We start from the raw sequence: 14,173 nt of genomic DNA on the forward strand, positions 1-14,173 counted from the left end.
TGCCACCTCCAAGGTGAAGGCAAGGACCATGGCTGAGGCCTGTGGCCCAGGTGGTCCTTGAGGAAAGGAAAGGGCAGGAGGCAGATCGCTTGCTCTCTGGGGACAGGCTCAGCCGATGTCACCTGATCATGGTTCTCTGCTCAAGTCCGAGGTTTCTCCCCAGAGCAGTGACTGCCCAGCTGGGGTGAAGATCAAAGCGATTTCCCACGCAACCCCCAGCCTCCGGTATTTCCTGCACAAAACCCCACCTTGCTGTTTTTCACAGGAGCTCATCGCTCCTGGCTTCTGCCTCAGAAGAAGGTTATAAAACTCCCTGGAGTCCACTCTGGGTGACCACAGTGACAGGGTGAGCTGTGAGCCTGGGGGTATGTGGCTTGGACTTGGGCTGAGCTTCGGAGCCAAGCAGAACCCAAGGTCTCCCTGTGAGCCTGGGACCGGGATATGGGTGTAAGTGACGTACTTACAGAGAACCAGCCTCCACGTTGGGGCCCCTCACATAGAACGGGACCCTGATGTCGAACTCATAGGGCATGGACTTGCCCTTCACCAGGCCAAACTGGCCAATGTGGTAGCCATGGTCAGCGGTGTACACGATGTAAGTGTTATCCAACTCGCCGGTCTCCACCAGCATGTCATAAATCTGCAGCAGAGGCTAGAGGTGAGGCGTCTGGCCCAGTGCTGGGGGGGGGGGAGGACTGGAGGCCTCCAGTCTTACCGTCCCCCCACCTCCTAGTCTCCCTCCACGCCTTGGGGCAAATCTACTTCTCTGCAGGGCCCCGGGACTGTTTCTCACACTTATCCATGTCCCCTCCTCTGTGGACTGCCCTCACACTACAAAGGAAGCGCCCCAGGGTGGAAGACTTGCTGTACATGGGGTCTTGCTAGTTTGTTCCCTGGCAGCTGGGTCCCACTTGCACTGAGCCTCAATAAATGACACTGGATGAATGAATGAATGAATGAATGAATGAATGAGTGAGTGAATGAGGCTAGATGTGACCAGGGCAGGAGTTTGTGACCCGAAACAGAGCTGTTGCACAGAACTTTCAGTGATGGTGGCCGTGTGAAGGTCTGTGCTGCCCAGTGTGGCTATGGAGTACATGAACTATGTCTGGTGTGACCAAGGAATGGTATCTAAATTTTACAGTATTTTAGTTAATTTAAATTTAGATAGCTCTGGATCCCTAGTGTGTGAGCTGTTAACCCACACAATGGAGCATGATTCAATACAAAAAAAGGTGTGTGTGTGTGATGTGTGTGAGTGGATGTGTACAAGCACATTCTAGTGTGTGTGTGGAAGTCAAAGGAGAACTTTTGAGAGTCAGAACTCTCTATTCTGTGGGTCCTGGGGATTCTGACACATGCTTCACTATGGGTAAGCCTTGGGGACAAAAAGCCAGTCCCTAAAGGATGGATGGATGGGATATATATATTTGTTTGTTTGTTTTTCGAGACAGGGTTTCTCTGTGTATCCTTGGCTGTCCTGGAACTTGCTCTGTAGACCAGGCTGCCCTTGAACTCAGAGATCCTCCTGCCTCTGCTTCCTGAGTTCTGGGATTAAATGTGTGCACCCCCTGCCCGCCAATAAAGGTTCAATAAAGGTTGTATTTTGTATGATCCATTTGCATCCAGAGTAACAGAGAGCTTAGTGCCTGCTGAGACTTGGGGGTGATGGCTAAGCGAAGGCTGATTCCCCCTGAGGTAGAAGATGATGAAACTGTTCAAGATTGACAGTGGTCATGGTTCTACAACTCGGTGTAAATCCGGGAGGGCTGTGGACATGGCTCAGTTGGATAGAGCGCTTGGCTGGCATGCACAGGCTCTGAGTTCAGTCCCCAGCAGCACATGAACCAGGCAGTTCACACCTGCAATCCCAGCGCTTGGGAGGCAGAGACAGGAGGGTCAGGAGTTCAAGGTCATCCTCAGTTATATGGTGAGTGCCAGGCCATTCTGGACTACATGAGACTCTGTCTTAAAAACCAAGCAAAATGAAATACCCATTGCGCTGTGCACTTCAGCTGGGGGAACTGCATGGTGTGTGAGTTATAGCTCAGTAAAGCTACTGAAAATGTAAGTGTTTTGTTTTCCTTTCTTTCTTTTTTTTTAAAGAAACTGTAGCAGCCGGGCACGGCGGCTTCTGTTTGTAATTCCAGAACTCAGGAGGCTTACCATGGGTTAGAGACCAGTTTAGCTGCTTATTGAGTTTTAGGCCAGCCTGGCTATACAGAATGAGACCCTATTCCAATAAACAAACAAACAAACAAACAAACAAACAAATAAATAAAAGCAGTAGGCTACACGCGGTTCCATCACGCAGCACAGGCCCATGGGAAGATTTCAGGAGGCAGAGGCCTCCCTCTGGATTGCTTTCCCTTTCCCAGGCCCAGTCAAAACCTCTGATTTAGGTTTTCAGGTTAGGGCAGAGGCCGGTTGGGGGGTCGGGCCGAGGGGCAGGGCGGGCCGCGGGGCAGGGCCTACCGTCTCCATGGAGTCGTCCACAGACATGAGGGTTTGCAGGCGTTTACGCTGTAACATGTTGGTGAATTCCATGTGAATGGGCTTCATGGGTCCCGTGTAGCGCATGATCCAGTGCTTGTCTGGGTTGGGGGCGTAGTTGTAACTCGGGGTGCTGGTGGCAAACACAGGCAGTCAAGGTAAGTGCCTCGGAGCAGGGGCGACCCTGTGCCCTGGGCAGTTTGCTCCAGTCAGGGGCAGGTGGTCACTGGCACCCGGGAGCCCACTAAACAGCACCGGGAACTCCTCCTGACGTAAGGAGTGAACGGGAGGGAGACAACCTTTAGGGGTGGCGGGGCAGTCAATCAACTTAAGTCCCCAAGCCAGTCTGTCACCTCTCAGCTTGGCATGAGCCCTTCTTTAAGAACTTTCTAGAATTCATTCATCAACCCTTTAAAAGAGGCTCCAGTTCAGAGCCTTCTCAGGCCCAGAACTTGATGCTAAGTTCCCATCCCTGCATGGCACGTGGAGCTTATTTCTTAGCCCCGGGGAACACAAATGGCTACCAGACTAGTGAAGGGAGGGCCACAGATATGGGAGCCTTTCACATTCGACCTTGGTGTGAGAAAGCGGCAAGAAACAGATGTAAAAATCCAGCACGTCACAGTTACGCGTGCGGGGTCCACACTCCGAGGATGTCGCCTGTAAGTCCACAGATGGTACGTGAGACATACCATACTTTTGATTCTTTGTCACGATTATCCTTCCAGTTGAGGTTTGAGTTGCCTTTAAACTAAGCCAGGAAGATCATGAGTTCAAGGCTTGCTTGGACATAGTAAGACCCTCTCTGGGAAACAAACAAACAAACAAACAAAAAAACCCAAACAAAACAAACAAACAAACAAACAAAAAACCCACAAACAACTGTAAAACCAAAAGCTAACCCCACAGGAAGAGGGCTTCACTCTACTGTCCTCTGGGTCTCAAAACATGAGCAACTGGTCCCCTCAGATCCCATCCCTACCCTAGCAAGCTGAAAATACATGGCTGAGAGCTGTCTCCTTGCTTGAGACAGGCTTCTCAGAGAGGGGTGGGGGTGGGGATGTGAGGAGGAGGGAGGGGCAGGTCTTGTCAGAACAGCCAATGCTCTCTCTCCCTGGCACAGGGCTGGCCCCCGCCTGGGGACCCCAGCCCTCCGTCACACATCAAAGGGTCTTCTACGAGATGGCACCATGGTAGCTTGCAGCAGATGGGATGCTACTATGTGCCTCCGAGGAAGCTAGGCCCCCAGCCGCCCCCCCCCCCCCCCCAGCCTCCCGCCGCTAAATCCTTCCCAGCCCACGCGTTCTCTGATTATGAGAAATGCCCGTGTCCCACACGGCTGGTCCAGGGCATGACCTCCATGTAGAACATTCTTGGAAACAAACCTCCTCGTCTCAGGGAGCCAGAAGGGGCTGCCGGGGCAGTGGCAGAGCCACACTGTCAGCCAGAGTGTGCAGAAGTCACTCCCTGCCACCCAGGCTTAGACTCCAGGACACAGTGGCTGTCCCTGTCAGGTTGGCATCTGTCCTATCTGGGACCGTCTTGCCTGGAGGGTGGTGCAGGTGGCCACTGGGAGCCGGGGAGTGCCTTCCATCACACTTTCACTTTGGGAGGCTGTATGGAGTCAGCAGACTGTGACCCTGCCACTCCAGTCTGTCAGCATAGACCCCGTCTTCACAGGTCTTGGGAAGGGAGGCTCGGCACCGGGGCTTGTCCTCAGATGTCACATGTTAGAAGACATGCCGAGGGCTGACAGGTGTCTGTGCAGGTCTGGGAGCTTATGTACCTGTGTGTTCACCTAGTCGTGTGTGTGTGTGTGTGTGTGTGTTTGCGTGTATGTGCCTGTGCAAATGTGAATGTGTGTGTGTGTGTGTGGTGTGTATCTGAATGTGTTTACCCATGGTTGTCTCTGTGTGAGTTCTTTTGTGCCTGTTGTGTGTGTCTGCATGTGTATGGTGAGTCTCTGTGTACTTGTGTGCATGTATCTGTGTATGTCCATGCATGTGTCTGAACATGCATGTGCGCCTGCATGCATGTTCCGTGTGGCCCGCGTTCCTCAGTGTCTATATTGCAGTGTCTGCAGGTGTGTGGCACAGTGGGAGAGTGGGGCCCTGAGGGGTGTGGAGAGGAGTGACCAGGAGCCGGCACTGGCTCAGGGATGCCTGTCACAGACCCAAAGGTCTGCTCCGGGAGCAGGGATGGGCAGGCTTGCTGAGTGGGGGGATGCCCACTTGGAGGCTCTACACTCCTGCCACCCATGCAGAACCCTGCCCTCTCCTCGCCGCTCCGTTCCCATTACAAACACCCTCCTGAGAAGCTGTTTGGGAGCCACTGTCTTCCAGGGACAAGAGCCTCCCAGAGCCACCGAGGTGGAGTGAGTGCTGTTCTAGGCAAGCAGCTGGGGGCTGCCACCCATTGTCAGAGTCTGTCATCTCACTTCAAAGGGACAGTCCAGGAGCAGGCAATGTCAAACATCACACACCCTGGCTGGCAGGCAGCCGGCCCAGGAGAGAGTGCTGTCGCCCCCTCCCCCACCACCACCCAGGGAAGAGGGCAGTGGGCGCAGGGGGCTGAGCAGGCAGGCAGATTTATACAGCGGCTGTACCGTGCACTCAGGCCTGCTGTCCCCCAAATGCAGCCGCTGTCCCCCCCAAATGCAGCCGCTGTCCCCCAAATGCAGCTCATTATCTCCTGTCAGCTCCTCCCTGCAGCCCTGTCTTTCCTCTGAGTGCGTCACACTGTCAGTCACCAGAGCTGAGCCGGGGGAGGGGGAGGGTTGGTGCATTCTGACTGTAATGAAAATTAAACACCCTGGATATTCAGGTGGAGGCCCAATTGTCCTGTCCTTGCTGCCCTAGAATGTCACAGCAAGGGCTGCTGGGTGTCACTGCTGAGCCTGAGGTAGCTTAAGGCAGAGTAAAGCCAGAGAGCTTTCTAGAAAGCTGTACTAGCCAGTTGGAGGGAGGACGTTGCGGGGTGGGCTGAGACGGGACGCACAGTGGTGGCTGGGTGACCTCAGGTGCCCATTACCGTTTTGTGTTTCCTCGTCTGTAAAATGGGGACAGTAAGTGTGACAGCATCAGAGGCGGCCCTAACGGCCCCTCCTCGTGGTGTTCACACGCCTCTGCAGGCTTCCCCGACAGCACCGTGGTGGTATGTGTCCCCTGTCCGGGTAGAAAGGATGGTGACTTCCTTCCTGACCTCTCTTTGGCTTCCTGTACCCGCCTTATAGAGAGGCCTACACAGCCAGAACCAGGCAGCTGGTCGGGCCTCAGCGCGCTGACGGGCTATGGGGTGTTGTGAGCCTGCTGTTCAATCGGGTTAAACTCTGGAGTCATCCGTCACACGGCAACAGAGGACGGATACACCAGGGTCACCATGAAGATCAAAGGCCCACCCACGGCCAGCAGCTGGTGGAACTGTGGACACTGTGATCTAAGTATCGGTTGGCACCTAGGCTGGGTTGAGAGTCCCTAGGAACTGGGAGGGTGGTTAATTTTTTGCAGAGAGATTTAATTGAAGAGGTAGGAACCTTCCCGAATGTGGGAAACACCATCCCTTAACCTGGGGTCCTGGACTGAATACAAAGGAGAAAGCAAGCTGAGCCCCAGAGTTCATCTCTGTCCCGACTGCAGATGCCTCCTGCTCTGCCCGCCAGGTGCTCCCCGATGTGACGGCCTGGACCCTCAAACTGGGGACGGAAGTAAATCCTTCCTTCCCCAAGCCCCTTCTGTCAGGTGACTTGACACATGAAGGAAGCGGACAGGCTGAAGGATAGGATATAAACACAGAGCCTCACAACGGGAGCCTTGGGGGTGCAGATCCAGCGAGTATGAGGATGTGTGTGAGGACACGGTTCCCAGTCCAGAAACCATCCTGGGCTGAGCCAGGCTGGCTGGTCTGTGTCCTTAGAGCCACACCTGGTAAACAGCTGGACCCCCGAGATCTTTGTGTGTCCTGGCGACTGACTGAGCCATCTCCCCAGCTCCCCCATTCCCTGCTCTTGGTTATTATTATTATTGTTATTATTAATTTTTGTTTTTTTTTTTTTTTTTTGAGACAGGGTCTCATGCGGTCCAGCCTAGCCTCACTGTCTATGTAGCTGAGGCTGGCCTTGCACTCTTGACCCTGTTTCTGCCCCTCAAGTGCTGCCGTGGCAGTGTCTGGGTTCTTTCACCAGGACAGTTATAGGAAAGGCTTAGCTACGTCACAGGTGTCCCATTGCTGAGCCCTGACCCACCCACTCCCATACTTCCCAGTGACTTCTGCCACGCTGGGGCTGAGGCTTACATGTGCTGGGATGCATTGGGGAAGAGGCGTGAGTACTGAGGGGCTGAGTCCTCGGGGCCGTGGGGAGCTGCGTGGCTGATGACCATGAGCACGGGCCTGTGTGGGTACATCTTCTTGGATGTGCGGAAGAAGCTCACGCTGTCGTTGGTGATGAGGTCCGTGAGGTAATCCTGGGGGAGGGAGAGGCAAGAGAATGGTGAGGACTGGGGGATTTTAGACTGGGTGCTCCTTATGTGCCACACACCATGCTAGGCATCAGGCACAGAGCTATGAACCTGCCTTGATCACTGTCCTCGTGGAGCTGATGGCAGGGTGGACATTGGATAAGCAAGGACCATACACAGAATATGACAGTTGTGTTTATTATCACTTTGATAGAATCTAGGATCAGCAGGGAGGCAGACCTGAGCATGTCCGTGCAGGGGATTATCTCCATTGCTTTACAGGAGGTGGGAAAACCGGCCCACTGTGGGTGGCACCAGCCCCTGGCTGGGATCCTGGACCATGCAGGTGGAGAGGGGAAATGAGTAGCAGCATGTGGTCATTGCTTTCGTCAAGTGTGGTAGTCTGAATGTAACTGGCTCCTTTAAGCTCATACAGAGTGGCACTAATAGGAGGTGTGGCTTTGTTGGAGGAAGTGTGTCACCGTGGGAGTAGGCTTTGAGGTCTCATAAATGCTCAAGCCATGCCCAGTGTCTCAGTCACTTCCTGTTGCCTGTGGATCAAGATGTAGGACTCTCAGCTCCTTCTCCAGCACCATGTCTGCCTGCAGGCCACCATGTCACACCATGATGATAATGGACTGAACCTCTGAAACTGTAAGTTACCCCAATTAAATGTTTCCTTTATAAGAGTTGCCATGGTCATGGTGTCTCTTCACAGCAACAGAAAGGAAACTAAGAGATGGAACTTGGCGGAGGACACTAGAGCAGGAGAGGGGAGGGAACATGGCAGGCGGGGCAGCAACTGGTGCCCCTCCATGACAGACAGAAAAGATAACGATAACACAGCGAGTGTTTACAGCCCGCCAAGAACGGGTCTGTGTTTACTCATGTAACTGCGGAGAGTGGGCACGGTCACAATCCCCACGCAGAAATGGAGGCACAGAGAAGTGAGCTGTTGATGTCACACCTGAGTGTTGGAGCCCGGACTCCAGAAACCGGGCTGGAACAGTGATGGGGCCTCTCGGAGGAGGTGGCATTTGAGAGAGACGGAAAACCCGCGCGCCAACCCCAGGAGGCAAGCGAAGGGCAGGGCTCTCCCGGCCGGGCCTGGGGAGGGCACAGCTTACCGTGGAATAGTCGGAGCCGTGCTTCTCCTTCACGCCGTTCCGGCAGAGCGTGTAATTATAAAATCGGGAGTTTTTAAGCAGTCCGACCCACTCCTTCCAGCCCGGAGGCACGTAGGACCCGTTGTACTCATTGAGGTATTTTCCGAAGAAAGCTGGAAGGGAACAGGGATCAGAGGCGTGAGGGAGCAGCCAGACTTGGCCTCGGCATCACGGAACGAAGTTGACAAACATGACTGCTCACAGCCAGAGACCAATACGGCCCCTGCCCTTTGGCAAGAGGGGGGGCCCAGCGCCCCTTCTCACAGAGATTTGCATGTACAAGGTAAAACGGATAGCAGGATTACAGGGAAAAGTCAAGGCCTTTTGAAGTATGGCTATAGAAGTACTAAAATAATGTACAGTAGATGACACGTCCTTTAAAAATAAGGGATCAAGAGCAGGGGGATGGAGGGGTGGCTCGGGTTAAGAATATGCACTGCTTTCCCTGAGATCCGAGTTCAAGTCCAGCACCCATGTCAGGTGACTTACAATTGCCTGTAATGCTACACACACACACACACACACACACACACACACGCACTTACACACTTTAAAATAATTTTTAAGTAAAAATAATAAAAAACACGAAATATATCAAAAGCAAAAACTTGCCGAGGAGTGATAATTTCTAAGTAGTGGTGAGTGGAAGTATTTGGTTCTGTGATCTCTGTAACGACTGTAGCAGGGCTCAGATGGCAGTGGCCCCTCCTTCCCCTGCCCACCCTCACCTCCTTTTCTCCTGACAAGGACTAATACTGTGGCCCAAGCTATCCTGGAACTATGTAGACCACACCAGCTTCAAACTCATGGCAATCCTCCTGCCTCAACCTCTTGAGGACTAGGATTACAGCTACGAACCACCACATCCTGCTTAAAATGTCAGTGATTTCTATGGAAGACAAAGTCCTGGATTCTGGTTTGTGGCCTGTGAGCATGGTGGGAGCAAACAGGTCGTTTCTGCTGCAGGTCAGTGAGAAGTACGAGTCTCGTCTCCTCTGTGGTGGTTTACGAGAGATGGCTGCCACAGGCTCTCATATTTGCATGTTTGGTCTCCCAGTTGGTGAACTGTTTGCAAAGATTAGAAGGTGTGTCCTTGTTGGGAGAGGTGTGCCCTGGTTGGAGGAGGTGTGCCCTGGTTGGAGGAGGTGTGCCCTGGTTGGAGGAGGTGTGCCCTGGTTGGAGGAGGTGTGTCGCTGGAAGGGGGCTTTGAGCTTTCAAAAGCCCACGCTAGACCTCGTCTCACCCTGTCTGCCTGCTGCCGCTGAATCAGGATGTAGGACTCTCAGCTCCTCCTCCAGCACCATGCCTGCCTGCCTGCCGCCATGCTCCCCACCATGATGATAATGGACTCTCCTCTGACACTGTACGGGGGCCCCTAATTAAATGCTTTCCTTTGTAAGAGCTGCCTTGGTCATGGTGTCTCCTCACAGCGGTACAACAGTGACTAGGTACCCCTTGTTCAGGCCTATGGATGTTCTGGAGTCCATCTTCCATGGTCCCAGAAAAGGTGACAGTACCCCAAACTTTGGTGGGGGTGGGGACCAACTGGCGTTCTTGCAGATAGCTGGGGTGTGCCAACTGGCCCAACACTTTGGAATCTCTTTGGCACTGTCTGCCGAACTTGAACGTGGGCTCTGACCCAGCAATCTGAATATTTACGCCATAGCAAAGCATGCCCATATTCATCAAGAGCCACCCAGGATATGGTGACAGCAGCACACTCAGAAGGCAAACAGAAACAAAAAGTTCACTAGGGGGAAGATGTGTCATGAAACTCTGGAATGCATGTAATAGAAAATGGCACAGGCTTGCCCTACATCCAAGAGTGTGGGCACATGCTAACAGTATGAGAGACAGACCAGGTGGAAATCCATTGGGAGAATCTTCACAGGGCTGGAGACGGCTCAGAGGTTAAGGGCACATACTGTTCTTGCAGAGAAGCCAAGTTTGGTTCCTATCATCTACACTGGGCAATGGTTGGGAAACTGAAGCTGCAGGGACCCAATGCCATCTTCCAGTACAGGAATCTCAATCATTCACCCCCCCTCCACACAATTTAAAAAATAAAATTAAAAATACCAATTCCAGTGATTTTTTTTGGGGGGGGTGTGTTTTCGAGACAGGTTTCTCTGTGTAGTTTTGGTGCCTGTCCTGGATCTTGCTCTGCAGACCAGGCTGGCCTCGAACTCACAGAGATCCGTCTGCCTCTGCCTCCCGAGTGCTGGGATTAAAGGCGTGCACCACCATCACCCAGCTCCAGTGATATTTTTTAAAAGATGTAATTTAGGGGCTGGAGAGATGGAGAGATGGCTCAGTGGTTAAGGGCATTGGCTGTTCTTCCAAAGGATCTGGGTTCAATTCCCAGCACCCACATGGCAGCTCACAACTGTCTGTAACTCTAGTTCCAGGGTCTCTGGCATCCTCACACAGACATGCATGCAGGCAAAACATCAATGCACATAAAATAAAAATAAATAAATTAAAAAAAGATGTGATTTAATGAAATTCAAAATCTGGGCAGCAGAAATCCGCAGTGCTGGTCAGTGCTGGGTGCAGGGAGGGGAGGAGGTTGGGGGGCGGCCTGGGGGTGTTTAGCACCACGGTCCCACTTTATTTCTTGCAGACACACAGAGGCCCACTGGTGGCTTTTGTGGTGTGGCCATCTGGCCACTGTGTAGTTCTCTGTCACACTTGTCAACAACGATGCCTGTGGTTAACAAAAGCACACTGCTCCGAACTTCATCAGGAAGCGGGGAGATGCGGAGCTTCTCCCCGAGGACGAGGGGACAGACTGTTTGGCACAGAGGTCACACCCGAGTCCCCTATTTCCAGACAGGGACCCTGAGGTCCCGAGTCACTCCGCCATGACTGAGGCCAGCACAGGACCTTGACTGTCTGAGGTGGGAAGGGAGGAGAACTCAAGAGCACACTGATAGGGGACACGCCCCGTGGCAGGGCGTGCCTGTGGGTGCCGGTGTAACACTCAGGATGAGGGAGGTATGGAAGGGATGCTTATCGGAGAAGGCAGGAGGGGCTGGGCTCCTGTGGGTCCAGAGGACAGTGTGGGGCCTCCATGGTGGACCTTTGAGAACAGAGCGGGGGCAGCCTGCTGCCTCAGGAGATAGCAGCTGCGACAAAGTGGGATCCTTGGAGACCTGGCAGGGGGCTGGTGGAGAGAACCATGTCCTTGGAGCTTGGGATTCTAGAGTTCCTCAGGTACAGGACAAAGGAGATGTATCTGCCGAGGACTCCTCAGTAGTGCAGGGCCAGGGGCGGCTGCTCCTGAGAGATGCAGAGGAAATACTGCTTGCAAGAATCGAGGCACCAGAGATAAGGGAAAACAGGAAGAAGAATCCTTCCATGGGAAGGCAGAGAGATGATCAGACAGAACCTGGTTAGGGTGTGTGTGTATGAGTGTGTGTATGAGTGTGTGTGTGTGTGTGCGTGTGTGTGTGTGTGTGTGTGTGTGTGTGTGTGTGTGTGTGGTGTTTCTGGCTGGGTGACTGGAGTGACCAGGTCCTCAGGGGCAAGCAGATCCCACAGCTCTCTGAAAGAACAAGAAGCCAGTCTTTCCCTTCCCACGGAGCACGGCAAGGTCCTGCTAGAGTGGTCCAGGATGAAGGTCAGGACGCCCTGTTGTGCATGCTTAGTTCTCCAAGTGGACCTTCCATCCAGGCTGCCCGTGTCTCCCAGATGGTCCTGGTAGCTCAGAGGGTGGTACTTCTAGTGTTATGATGGATGACTCTAGGGGCTGCTAGATGGCTACCCCCCTCCAACACCCAGGGCAGCCTCCTGGCCACAAAGAACCTTCCAGAACAAAATGTCAGTGGTGCCCAAGAGGAGAAACTGTGACCTTATTTAAAAACTCCACCATCACCCAGCAGCCCTGGAGCATCTCTGGGTCCTTTGGAACCATACTCTGAGAGCTGAAAAGGCCCGAGGAGATCAGGGCTGCCTCAGGCCAGATCTAATCAACGTCCTCAGTGTTCCAGGGTCCTCACTCCTCGATGCAGCTGATTCTGCCTTCATGATCTACTCCACAACACGCCTACCTCTTTGCTCCCCATTGCCCCTCCTGCTTGAGAATCCACATACAGTAGGGCCCAGAGGGTCCATCCCCAGGCTAGACCACCTCTGTGGCAGGTACCCTTGTAGAAAACAGGGGCAGAAAAGACATCAGCAAATGGATGTGGCTGTGTCCCAATAAACTTTTATTTATAAGAACAGATGGAGGGCCGGATATAGTCCATGGACCATAGTTTGCTGACCACTAGCCCAGACAACTTGAGGGTTTGAAGGGATAAATTGGGAACTCGGGAGCCCAACCCTTTTTCTGGCTTATCCTTGAGATAGAGAAAGCTGTGGGTGGGTGCTGTTTTAAGAAGGCATTTTTTAGCATGTGCGTGCGGGGGTTGGGAGGTACTTCAGCTGGAGCTTGGAACAAGGCTTGGAAGCTCAAATGTCATCAGGAAGAAGACTTTCCACGTTACCTTTACCAGACCCAGGTTGGCTCCCATCAGTTACGGTTCTTCCTGTACTGGCTCAGAACTTCAACAATGAAGAAGGTAAGATAGCCTCCTACCCCCACCCCACCCCAGTCCTGGAACACTGGGGTATGTGTGGAGAGATGCTAGGTAGTGAGAGCGTGCTCCTCTTCCAGAAGACCCAGGTTTAGTCTCCAGTCCCCAAGCTCACAACTGCATGTTAACTTCAGCTCCAGGATATCTGGTGCCCTCTTCTGGCCATGGAGGGCAATTGCACACATGTGGCACCCACTCCCACAAACACATATTATATATGTAAATAAAATTTAGAAATATATTACAAATAAAAATAAAATGAAAAAAGTATATATGTACAGGGATGGAAAAGTTTCCTCTGGAAGCCACTGAAGTGCAAAGAGTGAAAAAAAAAAAAAAAAAGAAAGAAAGAGAGCCAGTTATCAATCAAAACCACAATGACAGCAAACAGAATTGGTGAATTTGGGGTAACAGCCCCAGGGCACGTATGGCTTCAGATTCATTCAACAACCTTTTGTCATGTAAAGGACTGGTTGGTCACCTACAGCCTGCGCTTCCTGAGGTGGTGGTATGGTTAGAGTCTAAAATGTGCCCCGCAGGCTCATGTGTTTGAACACTCCCAGCAGGTGTCGCTGTTTTGGAAAGTTGTGTAACTATAGGGTCGTGTAGCCTAGCTAGGCAAGCGGACCACGGGTGTGTGTGTGTGTGTGGAGGCTTGACAGGATTATCCACTTGCAGTGTGGCAAGCTAAGAGACACTGTGCCAGGCAGGGGGAACTGCAAGGTACAAAGTCCTGTGATAGGAGCAAGCTCGGGACATTTGGGGAACCCAAGGTAGAAGAGTGGGAGGGAAAAGGGGCTCGATTTGCTGGCTCCTGGAAGCTACAGTGACCAGCAAAGTGGCCAGAGCCTTCCAGCATCCATACCTGCCAGATGTTGTATTTCATGGATGGTGTCCTGGGACACATTGACAGCATTGCCATGCCCCCCAAAGACCTCAGGACCACGGCTTGCTCAGGAAGTAGGAAACAGCTCCTGACTGGGCAGATGAGTGAGAACCAGAGAAAGGTGGCTGAATCCCACAGCGGCACTGCTTTCCCCCCAGCTCTCCCGGCTTGGGGATCCCCAAAGATGAAGGCCAAGGTCTTTGTGATGCTGGTGTGCTCCAAATGCTCACAGCCACCGGGGCTTGGCCAGGCGAGTGGGATGAGGGGGCCGTGCTCTTCCCTGTCCATCCTCTGTACCAGGAACATCACAGTTCCTATCATTATCCTCTCACCCTTCCTTCTTTCCAGTCCTGGACCCTTGCGAAACCCAGAAAGACCTTATTATCCAGGCTCCATGAAGCTCCAGAAATCAGGGCTTCAGTCGGAGGCTTTTAGTGCCAAATTAGATTTCGCTCTCATTTGATTAGATTTCCCCAGGGCCGTTTTTAAAATGGTTATTCCGGCACCAGTAGAGGTGGGAGAAGCAGATTAGCGTGGGCCGGGGGCTGGGAGTCGCAGCCAAGAGAGAGAGCTGGAGCGCGAGCCAAGAGGAGG

General features: G+C 52.9%; 1 protein-coding gene across 5 annotated transcripts in view; it reads right to left on the reverse strand.

Moving 5' to 3' along the window:
* Sulf2 (sulfatase 2) overlaps positions 1-14,173 on the reverse strand; it is an 87,585-nt gene that overhangs the window by 13,485 nt on the left and 59,927 nt on the right. For all 5 annotated transcript variants that reach the window (XM_028868540.2, XM_028868541.2, XM_028868539.2 and 2 more), the window contains exons 4-7: positions 8,075-8,226; positions 6,784-6,953; positions 2,476-2,626; positions 465-640 (exon numbers count right to left, since the gene is read on the reverse strand). In XM_028868540.2, the coding sequence (XP_028724373.1) occupies positions 465-640; positions 2,476-2,626; positions 6,784-6,953; positions 8,075-8,226 (649 nt within the window). The remainder of the gene's footprint in view (positions 1-464; positions 641-2,475; positions 2,627-6,783; positions 6,954-8,074; positions 8,227-14,173) is intronic.

The sequence above is a fragment of the Peromyscus leucopus genome, chromosome 4 (assembly GCF_004664715.2).
Source record: "Peromyscus leucopus breed LL Stock chromosome 4, UCI_PerLeu_2.1, whole genome shotgun sequence".
In the NCBI taxonomy this organism is placed as follows: domain Eukaryota; kingdom Metazoa; phylum Chordata; class Mammalia; order Rodentia; family Cricetidae; genus Peromyscus; species Peromyscus leucopus.